The sequence below is a fragment of the Urocitellus parryii genome, chromosome 13, assembly GCF_045843805.1.
Source record: "Urocitellus parryii isolate mUroPar1 chromosome 13, mUroPar1.hap1, whole genome shotgun sequence".
NCBI lineage: Eukaryota > Metazoa > Chordata > Mammalia > Rodentia > Sciuridae > Urocitellus > Urocitellus parryii.
Window position 1 is genome coordinate 63644335 of NC_135543.1, and position 14941 is coordinate 63659275.

Genomic DNA, 14941 nt, shown 5'->3' on the forward strand with positions numbered 1-14941 from the left:
GATCTCCCTGGAACTCGGTACAGAGAAGCCCTTGACAGTTCACGTTGCGCCGCCTTCCTCACCTCCTCAGAATCTTCTGTGACCCTCATTTCTGTAGCAGTCAGCATCTTCTTCTTTCTTGATGCGGCCCCAGGAGACGGGCTGCCCCGACAGGTGAGGCTGCAGGTGCTGGGTGTCTGAAGTGGCAGAGCACTGAGAGCCAGGGCAGTTATTGTCCACAGCATGTGTGTGTGTGTGTGTGTGTTTTTTTTAAAGATAGAGAGAGAGAGAGAATTTTTTAATATTTATTTTTTAGTTCTCGGCAGACACAACATCTTTGTTGGTATGTGGTGCTGAGGATCGAACCCGGGCCGCACGCATGCCAGGCGAGCGCGCTACCGCTGAGCCACATCCCCAACCTGGTCTTGTGTTTTTAAGGGTCTATTTCTCTGGCTGCTGTAGAGCAAGGTATTGGAGGAAGTAGCCCTTAAAAGAGAGGAAGGAGGGTGAGCCGCTGCGTGGGCACGTGGGTCTGGAGGAGTGTGGCAGACCCCCCCGATGGCTGGCTTCTTTTCCCCTGCAGACCTCACTTCACACGGCCCCTTCGTGGTTGTCTGCTCTGACCACGTCCCTCCTTGCACCATTAGGTCCTTTCATGTTGTCGGGGCACTGTCACCAGCACACAGGTCCAGCTGTTTTTTACTGTTTTTTTCTCCTACTTTCTGTGGATCCTTGAGAGGAGGCAAGGGCTGGTCTGTCTGTCCAGCTCTTTGTCCCCTGCGCCCAGTTCTTCCTTGCTGTGGAATGACTTTTCCTGACCTAGCCTGACCTGTGCAGGAGGGGGTGTGCCTTCCGGGAGGCCTTGTCACGGTGGGGGGGCATAGGTCACAGCTGCCTTTTCTGGCAAGAGTGTGGCGTATCAGGAGAGGTGGCCACGCTCGCTGTTTCTGCCAGTAGCCACAGTCCTTCTCAGCTAAGGCCTCTTGTCTGCATGTTGACACAATAAGAGAAGGGCCTAGTGGCCCTTCGGCCGGCAGCTGGGTAGAGGAGAAAGGCAGGCTGCCGCATCTCAGCGGGGAGCCCCCACGTTGGCTCCAGAATTGGACTTTTTGTGGCCAGTTGCTTTTAGTAGCGCTAATGTCATTAAGTAAAATAGCCTGGCTTAGGGAAAGGAGGAGGGCTAGGGTCTGCCCGGCCCCCACCTCGTTCCTGTGTGCCCGTGGAGTGGGGTGGACCTGTGGCCGTCAAGACGCCCTCTGCTCCTTGCTGCAGCTCAGCCTCTTCCACTGAAGGTGCAGACCAGTGGGAGCCCCAGTGGTTCCCCGACTCTGGCCCAGGGGCCGGCCCACCCCGCTTCACAGCAGTAAATGAAGTCAGGTTTAATTCCCTTTATTAAAAACAAGTTGAGGTGGCAGCCCTGTGAGGAGAGAGGGAAGTGGAGGAGTGGCAGGACCCACACAGAGGTGCTGACAGGATTTCACGACAGACAGCTCTCGCTCTCGCTCTTGGGTCTTCCCTCATGACAGTGAGCAAGATGACGCCCCCACCACGCCGGGCCCTGCATATGGCTCCTCACTAGGAATTCCACGTCCCTGCCACTCTGCAGAGGCTGCCCCACTCACCAGCAGTAAACCCACTTTAAAGCCAAGTAAATCTAATTTAAGGACACAAATTGAAAAAGCAGGTTTGTTTATTGCAGTGTAGACTTATTAACTTAAAAAGCCATGAGCCTTGGTCTTCTGTTTACAGATATAAAATGGAACTCCAAACGAGACTTAATGGGCTTCCCAGATCATGTTCCCTGGACAGATTTTTTCCCCTTCAGCAGTAAATTTAAAAATCAAAAGGACTGAGAAGAAGGGGGAGTGGGTCCTGTGGTGGATAGGGCGGGCTGGCGGGCTGGCGGCACTCTTCAGAGCACCTCGTGGCTCCCAGCTGTGCGCCATAGTCTCCAAGGCTGGAGAGCACTCTGAGTGTGGGAGAGCGGATCCAGCAGGCGCTGTGTGCTGCGTACTGAGGTGGGCCCCTGATCCTCTGAACCACATGGGGTGCGAATGCGCGTGTGAGAGCAGCCAGGAAGGCCTGGACCCTGTGAGAGCAGGAGGAGGAGCCGTGAGAGCCAGCTCTGGGGCACTGAGGTCGGCAAGGGGAGTTGGGGGTGGGACCTGTCAGGCCATCCAGGGAGCATGGTGGCTGGAGGGGCCACAGCAGTGCCATCCAGTGTCACAGCACACATCCTGGTCCCACCTGCTGCCAGCCTCAGCGTAGCCTTCCTGTTGCAGAGCTGGAGGCTGTTTCTGGAGTCGTCAGAAGGCTGGTAGGAAGACTTGAGGTGCCCTCTGGTCTGGCTCTGTGCTGGGTTTCAGGTAACGTTTCTCTCCCAGCACTGGGGCTGATACTCGGGGCCTCTCACGTGCTAGGAAAGGCCCTACCATGAGCCACATCCCCAGCCCTTTTTAAAGGTGGTGGTGGTTGTTGTTTGAGACAGTGTCTCACTACGTTGCCCAAGCCGGCCTTGAACTTGAACTTGTCGGCCTTCTGCCTCAGTCCCCTGAGTAACTGGGATTATAGGCATGCACCATTGTTCCAGGCTCTGGTAACATTTTTCTTAAAAAGACTTATATTTACAAGCTTGAAAAGCACTTTGGAAAATCAGTCTAAGATAATAAACAGGTTATGGGAAGGATTCTCATTTAAAGATTTCTTTTTTTTGCGCCCACTGCTCTTGATCAAAATCAGGGCCTCTCGTGTGCTAGAAAAGCACTCTTTATTAGTGAGCTGTATCCCTAGCCCTGAGAAGTTTTATTCTTTGAAGCAGCTTCAAGGAAAAGAGTGACATTGAAGTCTCAAAAAATCTGAGGTGATATATGTGTGTGAGCTTTCTGTCACATTCTGTTTTTATTAATGTTTTTTAATTGTCGATGGGCCCAGTATCCTTATCCATTATCCCATGTGGTGCTGAGGGTGGAACCCAGTGCCTCACACCTGCAAGGAAGGCGCGCTACCCCTGAGCCCCAGCCCCAGGCTTCTGTCACTCTAACAATACTAAGATGAGGTGATCCGCTTAGAAAAGGTTTATTTTGGGGTCACAGTTTCAGAGGTTCCATGATTAGTTGGTCCTGGCTTTGGGCCTGCCCCCAGTGACCTGAAGACCTCCACTGGTTCCCACCTCTTCGAGTGTCCACCGCACCCAAGGCCAGGTTGGGAGCAGGCCTTCTGCACAAACCTTTGAGGGCCCCTTCAGCTGTGAAGGACCACCGAGCGCTGCCAACGAAGATGCTGGTGTGGAGCTGAGGGCTGGTGGGTGGCCTCGCCCGTGTGGGTCACAGGGCAGTGCCGCGTGGCAGAGCAGCTGGGAGCCAGGGGCACCTGGCAGGCGGGTTTGGAGGGCGACTTTCCCCGAAGGCTGCATTTCTCAGCGCCGTGCCCATCCCACACCTGGCCACACCTGCATCTGAGCCCTCCCCAGGGCTTAGGTGGGGGCCAGAGACAGACTTGCCACCCATTTCAGAAAGGACGCGGAGCCGTGCTCTTGTACGGCAGGAAGTGCACCCACAGAGGGCGAACCAGGCCCCGCATTCAGAGAGATCCTGGCTTTCCTGGTGGAGCACCCTGAAGCATCCCACTCCTAGGAACCCCACCTCTGTGTTTGGTGACACCATGGTGACAGGTTTAGGGGTGGCAAACAGTTACTACCTCACCACTGCCTCTGTCGCACCCTGGCACCCGCAGACGATCTGTGTTCTCGAGCCTGTGGGCCAGCACAGCCCTCAGCCTCTTTTTGAAAATAACATTTTATCCAGAATGTCCTTGCTTGTACCCGTTCACTCAGGTGTTGTCCAGGGCGGCCTCTGCCACCCAGGGGTAAATGGTCCAAAAAGCCAAAAGTACCTTCAACATAAAACAGGTGACACCCTCACCCCAGAGTGTGGTCGGACCCTGGTTCAGAGCACATTGAAGGGCCTGGGTGGAGCATGTCGGGTGATGGGCTGTGCTCCAGGACAGAGCGGTCACCTGTCACAGGCTGTGCCGCTTGGTCGTGGGACCTGGGCCCTGAGTCTGCGTTTAGGGATATGAACGACCAGCTCGGCGGCCCTATGTTCTGATCTCTGCTGGGAGTAGAAGAGCTGGCCTGTGCCGAGCTTCAGCCACTAGCAGTCAGCCCCGTGCAGCCTTCTGGGTCTTTATAAGTACCTTAAAAGGACAGAAATTCCGTACGGCTGGCTGTGCCGGGACAGGCTCAGTGAGCGCTCTTTGCAGTTGGTTGGAGAAACTGCAGGTGCTCAGGCCCCGAGGCACTCCCTGGGGCGTGGCTTGACAGTGCCATCCCCTGCCGGCCTCACCACCCCCCCAGAGGCTCCAGGTCCTCCAGTCCTCAGCCTGCCCTCTTCTGCTAGGGACTTCGGGCTCCCAGGCTCCCCCTCAGCTGCATAGCTGCACCCTTACCTCCTGGCACCTAGCCCTGTCGGTCCCCCCCACAAGTCACCAGCCCCCTCAACAAGAGCAGCCGGCCATTTCATCAGCTACCAGACGTCCTGGGAGTCCCTGCTCGTAAATCCTGTAGAACCAGCACCTAGTGGACCTTGTGAAGCAGGAAAGAGCCACAAATACCGCTGTGGGTGGCACTGCCTGTGGGGCCACTGTCCCTCCCGCGGTGGGGTCTGAGTGACTTGGGGGCCTTGGTCACCGTGTGAGCGTTGCATCTCCAGCTCTGCTGATGACTGGAGAACGATAAAGCGTGCACATTTACAGTGTACAGTCTGGTGGGTCTGGACGTGTGCACACCCCATGAGATGCAGCCATAAGGAGAAAAAGACCTCGGCTCCACACGGTCAGGAACGCAGGCAGCGCCACCGCGAGCACACTGGAGAAGAAGGTTGGCACAGGGGAGAGAATGTTTGCAGTTCAAGCAAAGCCGAGAGCCAAGTTCCCCCACGTTCAAAAGCACATGAGCAGCTGTGGAGAGGATTCCACACCATGGAGAAGGTCCACCACGCTCTTGGTTGAAGGGCCTCCTCGTTCCCCCTCTGTTCTAGAAGCAGCTCCCACCCCTCAGCCAGTGGAGCCCTGACCTCAGCTGCCTCCAGCTCTGGGAATAGCCCCTTCTTAGACTCTGGCTTTGAGGGCAGCAAACACCTCCACCGGCGCAGTGTTCACTGTCCCCGAGCTCGGTGACCCAGTGTGGTGGTCAGCCACGGAGACAGGGGTGTACGTTGCTCCACCTCATGAAGCCCCTTGCTCTCTGTCGGAGGGAGAGGTCTGCCTGGTTTGCTCTGGAGACCCCACCTCAGGAGAGGAGCCCGCAGAGCCCCTCGGAGCGCCCTGTGCCCTGGTCTGAATGGCACTGCAGTTGTTTTTAGTCTTTGTTGTCACAGATGTCCACTGGGTCTGCTAAGTTACACTGCAGGAGAAAACCCAGCACCGTTGCTCTCTCTACTCCTGGAACGGTCAGTCAAGACATTCTGTAAACTCACTTTTAGTGATAGTGTGAACCAGTGCATTGCACGCTGTCGTCTGTCTGTGTTGTGTGTGGAGCGGGTATGGTGGCCGCTCACAGGAAGGACCAGGGGCTGAGTGGGCACAGGGGTAGGAAGAACATCTACTTAGAATGTGTTTTATTTTCATCTAGAAACAATCCCAGGGTGCACAGGTCAGAAACAGGTTGACTTTAGGGTCTTGGTGTCAAACAGTGCGGTGCCCCCCAGCCCCACTCCCCGTCTCTGCCGCCGGCTGGGCTTCCTCCAGCCTTGCAGGGGCGAGTCCTTAACATCACTGAGTGCAGTCCACAGCCCTCTCCGCCGTCCAGGTTGACGTTCAGCTCTTCTGCCTGGGTGTGGGCTTGTGGCCCGAGCAGCCTGCGGGGCGAGATGGTCCAACTTAGGTCTCCTTCCGCCTTTCCTGCAAGGGGTGGGCAGTGTCTCCACCTGGCCCTCACTGCTGCTGCTCTGTGCCCTCCAGGGCAGGCACCCCAGTGTCTCTCCCTGAGGAGTGCTGAGCCATCCGCTGCTCCAGCTCAGGGGACGAGGACAGCCGAGCATGCCGTCTCCTAGGTACACGACGGCACAGTGGCTAGTGGGGTGAGGCCGGCGGCCTCCCGCATGCCCTCAGCCTCTGAGTGAGCACGGCCTTCACCCTGGCCACACAGGGAGGGTTGCCGGGAGGCCTTTCTCCCCCAGGTGCTGCGGAGGGAGCCTGGGACCCAGGACGAGAGACCGTGGAAGACCCGCAGGGTGTCAGGTCTGCGTAGATGTGTGCAGGGTTCCTGTGGCTTATCCTTAATCTGACAGAGAAGTTAAAAAAAGACAAGTTGACCACCACCCCGTTACTTAATTGAGTCTTTCACTTAAAAAAGGCAGATGTGTGGGGGGACCTGGGTTTCTTATGGCCTGCTTCTGTGTGCGGTGTGATCTGTGCTTCCCTGTCCCCCACCCCGGCAGCGGGGCCTGCTCCCGCCAGCGCAGCGTCTCCAGGGCCAGGAGTCTCCCTGGGGTGCTTCTGGGAGTGTGTCGGGGGTGCTCCCAGTCCCCCTGGCAGGCAGTGGCCTGTGAGTTTGGAGAGAAGAATGAGGACTGCCCTTTGTCTCCCAGAGAAGCCCTGGGAAGGGCCAGATGCTGCCCAGCAGGCGCTGTCTGCTGGCCAGCTCGCCCCACACACTGTCGCCCTAGTGCGGAGCGCCGTGGGCTGACAGGAAGGCCGCTGCTGCTGCCTGGCCTTGTGGGGTGCCGCGTTGCCCTCTGGGGTCTCAGCAGACGCGGAAGCCAGGATTCACTGTGCTGTGGAGAGCCTCCCGAAGGAGGCCCACCCCCTTGTGACAGGTGACAGGCTGCCCCTGCCCACAGTGGGCCTAGCTCATGCCTTGTGGTTCCTGTATGTGCAAATCAGTCCAAGAAAACACGGAGAGGACAGTGAGGCTGAGCCCTCTGTCCCCGAGTCTGAAAACCAGTGCTGCACTCACCTGTCTGGCCAAGCACAGGTGGTCAGGTCACACCAGGACCCGTCATTAGTATGCCCCTCGTTCCCATTTGGCAGTCGAGAGAAGCAAGGCCCTTTCCCAAATCCCCAGGACAGGTGCAGAACAGGGACCCCCGGTCCGGGGCTGAGCATAGGCGTTGCCTGTACTGACCCGCCTGGGCCCTCCTCGGGGTTGTCTGCGGAGCGTGGAGGCACCATGGGGGGAGGCAGGGAAGGGGCAAGGCCTCTGAACTGGTGTGGCCCTGGATGGGCCCCGTGTCCCACTGGCTTCCAGGACTTGGGCACTGTGGTGAGCTGGCTCCTCTGTGCTTCGTCCACTTGCTCCTTCTGTGCAGAACATCTTGTGGGCTGCCCTTCCCGTGCGGCCTGCCGTGGGTTTCCCGGCTGTGGAGGAGAGCACGTTTTGTCCAAGGTGCAGAGATTTTGCTGCCCGACCTGCTTCCCCTGGGCTGTGAGGATCCAGGGCCGTCAGCTTGTCTCCCTGTGCCTCTGAAACTCCTCCAGGCCCAGGGGTTCTGCTCCAGAAGTTCAGGGGGTGGCGCTGGCCCAATTCCTGGTCTCGGAGTGCCCTGTAGCCTGGTGGAGTCTTCCTGAAAGCTTTCCTTCCTTCACCCCTTCTTAACCCTTAGCTGGTAAATCTGCTTATGGTAGAAGGAGGAGAGAGGAGCCAGGTCCGTGGGTGACAGTGTGGCCTGCAGGGCTCTAGCCACAATGCTGGTTCATTGCCACAACCGAATCACGAGGAAGTATCATGAGGGCACGGACCTAGAGGGGCTCAGGGGCAGAGCACCTGCCTGGCACGTGTGAGGCACTGGGTTCAATTCTCTGCACCACATAAAATAAAATAAAATGAAGGTCCACTCCCAGCAAGATGGAGGCAGAGATGTTAAACTTCATAGAAAGACCCCCACAGATCGTGTCCATTTCTGGCTGGTGCCAAAGCAGCAGGGGAGCAGAAGTCCCAGTGGCTGTGTGATGTGGAGGGCTCAGGCACGGAGAGCAGGGTGGCCCCACCTGCATCTTGGGGCGGGGCCACCACAGCACCTGCAGATTCCAGGGGCCCGTGGCCACGGCAGATTCCTGCAGATGTAACTGCAGTGTCACAGCTGTCACAGGAACAGCACCCGTTGGCTCACCCCTGCCCAGGGCAGCAGGCATGTGGGCAGCTCACGTTTGGGGCTTCCAGGTGGAGGGCGTCCTGCCCTGCTCCTTCCCCTGCACACAGAGGGGCCCTTGGCCTCTTGGGGACCTCAGAGAGCGGCGTCCTCCTCGCGGTTTGTGGTTACTGCTAGCAGCCGAGAACCAAGCCAACTGTGGGCAGGGAAGGGTGACCACGGGGAAGGGACAGTGCTCTGCGGGAGGCACCTGGCCGGCCCAGCGTGCGCCTCACGTCCCAGTCCTCCCTGGCGTCGTCAGCGTGCGGTGGGTCTGAAACGGCCAAGGACGTACCACCCGACACAGGCCCTGGCCCCCCTGGAGTTGACCAGCAGCCCCCCCCATCAGCAGGTGGATTTTTCCTTCTAAACATAAACTGGACCAACACAGAATGTACGTCAGCAGGTGTTGACCTTGCTGAGCCGCAGAGCCGCCCGGGCAGTGCGGAGGCTCTTCATCCTGGTCCACCTGTGGCTTACGGGTTTCTCTTGCTCCTTCAGGTCCGCCACCGGTGGTGCGAGCTCGTGGTGAAGCACAGGCACGCCCAGGCGCACAGGCACGTGGAGAGGTTCCTTCTGGAGGACCAGGTGAGGAGTGGGCCTGCCCGGCCTGTCCCGGCCACGCCCTCTGCACAGCGCCAGGGCTCCTCGCAGCTCTCACAGGCCCAGGCTTCAGGCCCAGGTGGCTCTGCGGCCTCTTTCACTTGCCCCGAAAGCCTGTCCCCTTGCAGTGCCTCTGAGGCAGGGAGGTACGCACCCTGAGTGCTCCTGGGGTCTGGCCTGCCATGGACCACTGACCTCTCTGCAGAGGAAGTGTACTGCAGGTCTCCTGGCCAGGGTCATGGCACTGCACTCGGGGGTCATGGGAAGTGTGTGCGCAAACGTGTTGGGCGATGGTCTCCCTGGCCACCTCTGATGTCCCCATAGAACACCCTGGGGATCACCACCCTGGGCACCTACTGGACCCTGTGCCCCTCCCACCCCCCAGCAGTGCCTCTGAACCAGCTGCCTGCTCAGTGCTGTGGGCTGCTGGGATGGAGCCGCTGTCCGTTGGGTGCAGAGTGGGCATGGTGTGGAGAAGAGGACCCTTTGGGGTCTCACCAGGGCACGGCCAGTGAGTGAGCAGCTCACCCCCTGAGAGCAGCATAAAACCTGTGGCAAAGAAATGTCACTCTTGCCCAGTGGAGCAGGAGTGCAGAAGGGCAGGTGTGCACGCACCTTGGCTCTTCCTGAAGGTGGCTCCGCGGAGCGTCCCAAGCCCACTCCTCAACACGCCAGGGCCTCCTGTCCGAGCCTCTCAGAAGTGCACCTTCCAGTCCCTGACCACTGGGTTTTTATCTGGTGCTGTCTGGCGGCCCTTCTTTTAATTTGCTCCAACAGAACGAATCCTGGGGTGACCAGGGGTGGGACGCACCCAGAGGCCCAGGGACCATCTTGCAGAAGCAGTTGGCAGCTGTAAGCGAGCGGGCGGTGCAGATGGGGTCTCCGCAGCACCGTCCTCAGAACAGGGCACCGGTGTCTGCTGCCGTGGGAAGTGGTCAGGCAGGCAAAGGGACAGGCACTGGGTCCTCCTGCCCATGGCTGCTGGGTGGTGTGCTCCTTGCTGCCCTGGTGGGTGACAGCCTTAAAGAGGAGTCACTCGGGACACTCCCTGAAGGATCCCTGTCTCTGGGACAGACCCCCTGTTCCCATGGAGGTTGTTGTGGGGACCCCGGCTCCGCCCCAGCCTTGCTGATGCCATCTCGCTGGCACCAGGGAAGCCACCAGGATCTGTTGACAGAGGCTACAGTAGGGGCTCATGGGGCCTTGGGGAGAACAGGGAGGAGCCAGGCGTCGTGGCTCTGAGTTACAGGACCGCTCCCAGGGCACGGGGCTGGCAGAGGAGTCTGACACTGTGGCTTCTGCCCACAGGCCATGGGCGTGTACCTGTACGGGGAGCTGATGGTGAGCGAGGATGCCCGGCAGCAGCAGCTGGCCCGCAGGTGCTTCGAGCTGGCCAAGGTGCAGATGGATGGACCCTCAGCCGACTTGGTGGCCCAGATGCTGTTCTAAAGGTGATTTTCTCCGTCTGTCCTGCGGTTTTGGGGACTGAACCCGGGTGCTCTGCCACGTGCCCCTCCTAGGACCCCAGCAAACCAGGGTGCCCCAGGGTTTCAGCAGCCTGCTGCCTTGCAGGGCGGCACTTCCAGCCGAGGCAGAGAGCCTGCTGGGGATGAGGCCAGGGTCCCTGAGCACCTCGTCTGCTGCATGGTCACAGCAAGCACAGGCACTGTGGTGGCCCCGTGGGCAGCCTGGCAGAGGCCCCGGTCCTCTCCAAGTCCACCGCCGTCCATCCTCTGCCTGCAGCGCTTCTCCTCCACGAGGCTCCCCGGTCCCCACAGCCTGCACCTCGCTCAGTGCCACCCTGTCTCCCTTCCCCTCACTGTGCTGCAGAGTTTCTGCTTAAGTGACTTCCCCGTTCCTTGTGCCTGGAGGTGGCCTGTGAGCTCTCCCTCCTGGCAGGCAGCCTCTAAACGTGGGTGTCATTCTTAAAGCGAGGGACCCGGGGCTGAGGGCGGCCCTGGTGCTCCGGTGTGCTCTTCCTCTAACGGTCAGAACCCTTTGTCTTCTTGGTTTTTCTTCAGAGTCTTAAATAATCTGCCTAATTTTGTGTCCTTTTTTAAAAACAGCACCAGATCTCAAGTGTCCGTCCTGTCCTAAGGCTTCTCTGTGGTTTAATGAGTATCTCAGGATCCGGCGTCTAGGTTCTTGGGGCTTTGCTGGACATTTAGTTTACTGTTTTGCTCTTACCAAACCCACTTCTGTGGACTGTTTAAATGTCTTATTTTCCTGTAAGAACTCTGGTCCTGAAGAGGAAGAGAGGTTTCTCAAGTGTGACTGTGCTCTTCCAGAAGACTCTGGGCCCTGTTTTCCAGGAGGAGGGAACAGTAGGAGTAACTGAGGGACGCACAGTGTCATGGTGGGACGTCAGATGCTCCGGCTCCCCAGGGCAGGGTAGGAGCTGAGCAGGAGCTGCTATGGGAGCCATGGCACCACACGGGAGGAGTTGCTGTGGCGTGGCCAGCTCTCCAGTGGCCCCCGATTTGGGGACTGAACCTGGTACTCTGCCACTGAGCTACATCCCCAGCCTTTTTGTTCTTTGAGGCAAGATTTGGCTGAGTTGCCTGGGCTCGCCCAGACCTTGTGGTTCTTCTGCCTCGGCCTCCTGAGCGACTCTTCAGTCCTCCGAGTGCCAGCTCCTTGTGACTTCATTGTTATCGTCGTTTATTTTTGTCCCTAAGAGGCCGAGGAGTCGTCCTGCTCCAGAGCTGCCACCCTTCGTGCAGTCTTTGTTCCCGTCCCTGCTCTTGTAGCCAAACCCAGGGACCACAGCAGACGCCTGTGCCCCTGCTGAGCCAGGGCTGCTCCCGAGTGGCACCCTCAGCGGGAAGCCCTTGCTGCCCTGGGAGAGGCCCCCAGAGATGTCCCGGGCAGGCCACTTAGATCCGAGGCGGGAAAGCACATGTCTCCGAGAATCAGAAGCAGGAGGCTGAGAGCCGGGCAGCTGGCCGATGGGCACCCACCTCCTATTCCAGAGCTGCCCTGGCCTTCCGGGTCCTCTGGGTGCCGAGCTGGGTGGCGCGAACCCCTGGGCGTCTGGATGGCACTGTTGGCCGGTGCGCCTGCCCAGGGAGCGCCCGCACCGCGCTGCTCTCGAGTGCCCTGGCTGCTTGGGTTCCTGGCATGCTGATTTGTGACTTAAGATTAAAATCACATTGCCAGGGATTACCACGCAACCACGACCTTGGCTGCGCCCCAACCTGTAGTTGCCCTCAGTCTGCCGCGTGGAGAACAGAGGCACCCCGTGGCCCTTGGAGACCAAAGACGCCCACGGCCAGGAAGACGCTCGCCGGCCCTTTACCTTTGCCCGCGGTGACCTCTCTGACGAGGTGCAGAGCTTAGCTGATGGTGAACAGTGATTGGTTTCCGCCTTGTTCACAGTGGCTAAGTTCTGCACCTGAAGAGAAGGTGAGACGGGTGGCTGAGTCGGAGCCACTGTGCAAGGCCTGGCCGACGGGGACGGTGCTGCCGAGCGCCCGGCCAGTGTGGAGCACGACCCTGGAGGAGACCCCTGCCCCGGGCGCTCTGCCCGCTGCCAGGGCTGCGGCAGAGCCCCGGCTGCCCAGTCTCCTGCAGACCAGGCTGCCCACTCACTAGGCTGTCTGCAAGGGTCAGGTACCAAAGGTCGCAGGCGCTGTCCTTCTAGAACTGCGTGCAGTGAAGCCACGTTGTGACTGTCACATTTGTGGGGGGCTCTGTTGTCACTTCGCAGGCGCCGTGAACTCTCTCTTGTGTTTGCAGCCGCTGGTGGACATGGCGCGAGCTCCAGCCAAGGCACTGCTTCTCCGGGCTGTCAGTTGGACCCGCCCTCCGGTGCCTACTGAGCTGATATCAGTTCTCATTTTACACACTGGCTCAGTTCAGCAGGAACAGGAGTCGAGCCCTTGAGCAAAAGCCTTCCTGTTTGTAAGTGCCCGCAGCTCACACCAGGTGGGACGTCCACTCACACGGACACGGGCCTGAGCGGCCAGCAGCAGACCCCAGCGGCCAGCGTGGTGTCCATCTGTATGTGCTCCCATGGTGTGGGGGTTTGTAGATCGTGGAGCTGGCGACCCCCAGGATTGCGCTCCCACTCCTCAGGGCAGATGGGCTGGTGCCAGGGCCTGTGACCGCCCCGGTGTGTGAGGGAGGCAGGACCACCTCTCGCCAGGCGGCTTAGGCTTCCCAAAGCCTCTGGTGGACACGGGTCTGAGGGGAGCGCTCTTCCTGGGGTCCGCCTGGTAGAGGAAGCCTCCGGGCACGGACCACAGGGTTTCACAGCCAGGTGTGAGGGCAGGGGTGGCCACAGTGCCACCGTGAGCCACTCCCGGGGCGAAAGATGGGGCCTGGCCTCATCCTGTCCTCCGGACGCAGAGCCGAGGCCCACAAAGGTGCTCTTTAGCAGGAATCCCTCCCTGGGACCAGGTAATAAACTTCACTGCTGTTTCTTTTGCAGGAAAGATCACAGGTTCTCTGACATGTCTCCCCCCAGCCCTGGTGGGACCAGGATCGCCTTGACCCTGGACGTCAAAGGAGGGGCTGGGGGCTGCTAAAGCCATCAGTCGACAACACCGTGCATCTCGCCGCACCCTCTGTCAAGAGCAGGGCTCTGCTGAGTCCGTGCAGCGGAGGGTCCTTTCGGACACAGTCCCCACCTTCGAGGTGTGGAGTCTGCGTGGCAGTGCTGGGTCTCGGGGCCTCTTGCCTTCCGGCCGCGGAGGGTCTGGGACACACGGCAGAGCTGATGCCAACCTCTCTGCCGGTGGCTGCGCCCAGAGGTTCCTGTGATTCCCGAGAGGCACATCTTCCGCATGCGGGCCTGGCCAGCACCCCTGGCTTCCTCTCCTGGGCGAGTCCCAGAAGATTCTGCAGATCATTTTGTCGATGTGTCTAGTATTTAGATTTTTGAAAAATTTTCATACTTTTTTGTAAAAATGCAGGATAAGAATCTTAGGCATATTAATAAAATGTGAAGGATTTGGTCTTTGTGTTCCTCTTTCTTCTGAATCTGATACTGTTTAAAAATAAAAACACATTGACAAGAAAAAGGAGTTCCGCATGCTCTTCTGGGCCTTCCCACCGCAGCTGGTCCCAGCTGTTTCCAGGGCAGGAGCCTGAGGGTGAAAGGACCGTGCCCTGCCCACGCCGCTCCCAGGCTGTGCTGCAGTGTCTGGGGTCCACCGAGGCACCCAGGGCTCTGTGGTGGTGTCCTTTCTCGTCCCCACAGGGTTCAGGTTTAAAGGGCAAGCTGGAGAGCGAGCTTCTTGGTGCCCTCAGAGAAGGATGGCTTTTTAGAAGCTGCTTTGGTTGTGGTCATGTGATCCTGGGCTGGGCTGGCTGGTTCTGCTTGGTTCTGCCCCACCCAGCGGGACTGGGGGTCCTGCCAGGAGGCCTTGGTCCTCAGATCCCACCCTTCTGCACCAGTGACCCTTGTCCTTGAAGCTGCTCGGGACTTGCTCTTGGCTCTTCCGTGTGCTCTGCATGTCGATGGCACCTGCTGTGTGCCATCACTGAGCCTGAGTCGGCATAAGAGCACGGCTTCGCGTGGAGACTGAGAGGAGGTGGTGCTGGGACGCTGGGAACCCCGAGTGTTGGTCGGCCTCTGAGGCAGAGCTGAGGGGACCCCAGGAGAGCAGCCCATGGCACCTTGCAGCCTGCGCCAGGTGGGTGCACTGCCCACCTGCAGCCCACTGTGGAGACCCACAGCCCAGTGACTTGGTCTTGTCTCCCAGAAGCCACGGAGGCAAAGCTGAGCTGCAGCAAAGGCCGTGGGTCCCTCTCCCCGGGTCACGGAGGCCCGCCAAGTGCTGTGACTGCTTGGGCTCCGCAGGCTGCACTCGGTGGACACTAGCACTGGGGTAGAGCTGGTCTCCGCACCCCCAGGCATGGGCACCCAGCCTGCGGCCACCTCCCCATGGTGCTGTCCCTGCTCCCACTTGCCCGTCCACCCGTCTCGCAGGTAGTGGGAGGGGCCCTCCCCGCTGCCCCTAGCATCGGCTCCAGCCTGGAGAGCCGCAGGGCAGGGCCTGGCAGAGGCTCTGGAGCAGAGGGTGGCGCCCCTTCAGTCATGGCCAGTGAGACCCTCGACGGCGACAGGAGGACCCAGCGGGGGCTTCCAGCAGCCGGCCTTCACTCTGGTGGCAGGCCGCTCTCTGTCTGGTCAGAAGCATGGGTGTGTGCCAGGGACCCTGAGTGAGATGGACCCATCCCCAAAGTCACTGTCCAAGTCACAGCCAGATTTGGGCATGCATCCGTGG

The 14941-nt window shown here is 59.4% G+C and overlaps 1 protein-coding gene across 1 annotated transcript in view; it reads left to right on the top strand.

The window, feature by feature from the left end:
- Nucleotides 1-13666, top strand: part of Aopep (aminopeptidase O (putative)) — a 309373-nt gene extending 295707 nt beyond the window's left edge. The window contains exons 15-17 of the mRNA XM_026401975.2: nucleotides 8607-8693; nucleotides 10017-10159; nucleotides 13141-13666. Of these exons, the coding sequence (XP_026257760.2) occupies nucleotides 8607-8693; nucleotides 10017-10157 (228 nt within the window). The 3' untranslated portion in view covers nucleotides 10158-10159; nucleotides 13141-13666. The remainder of the gene's footprint in view (nucleotides 1-8606; nucleotides 8694-10016; nucleotides 10160-13140) is intronic.
- The last annotated feature ends 1275 nt before the right edge of the window (nucleotides 13667-14941 follow it).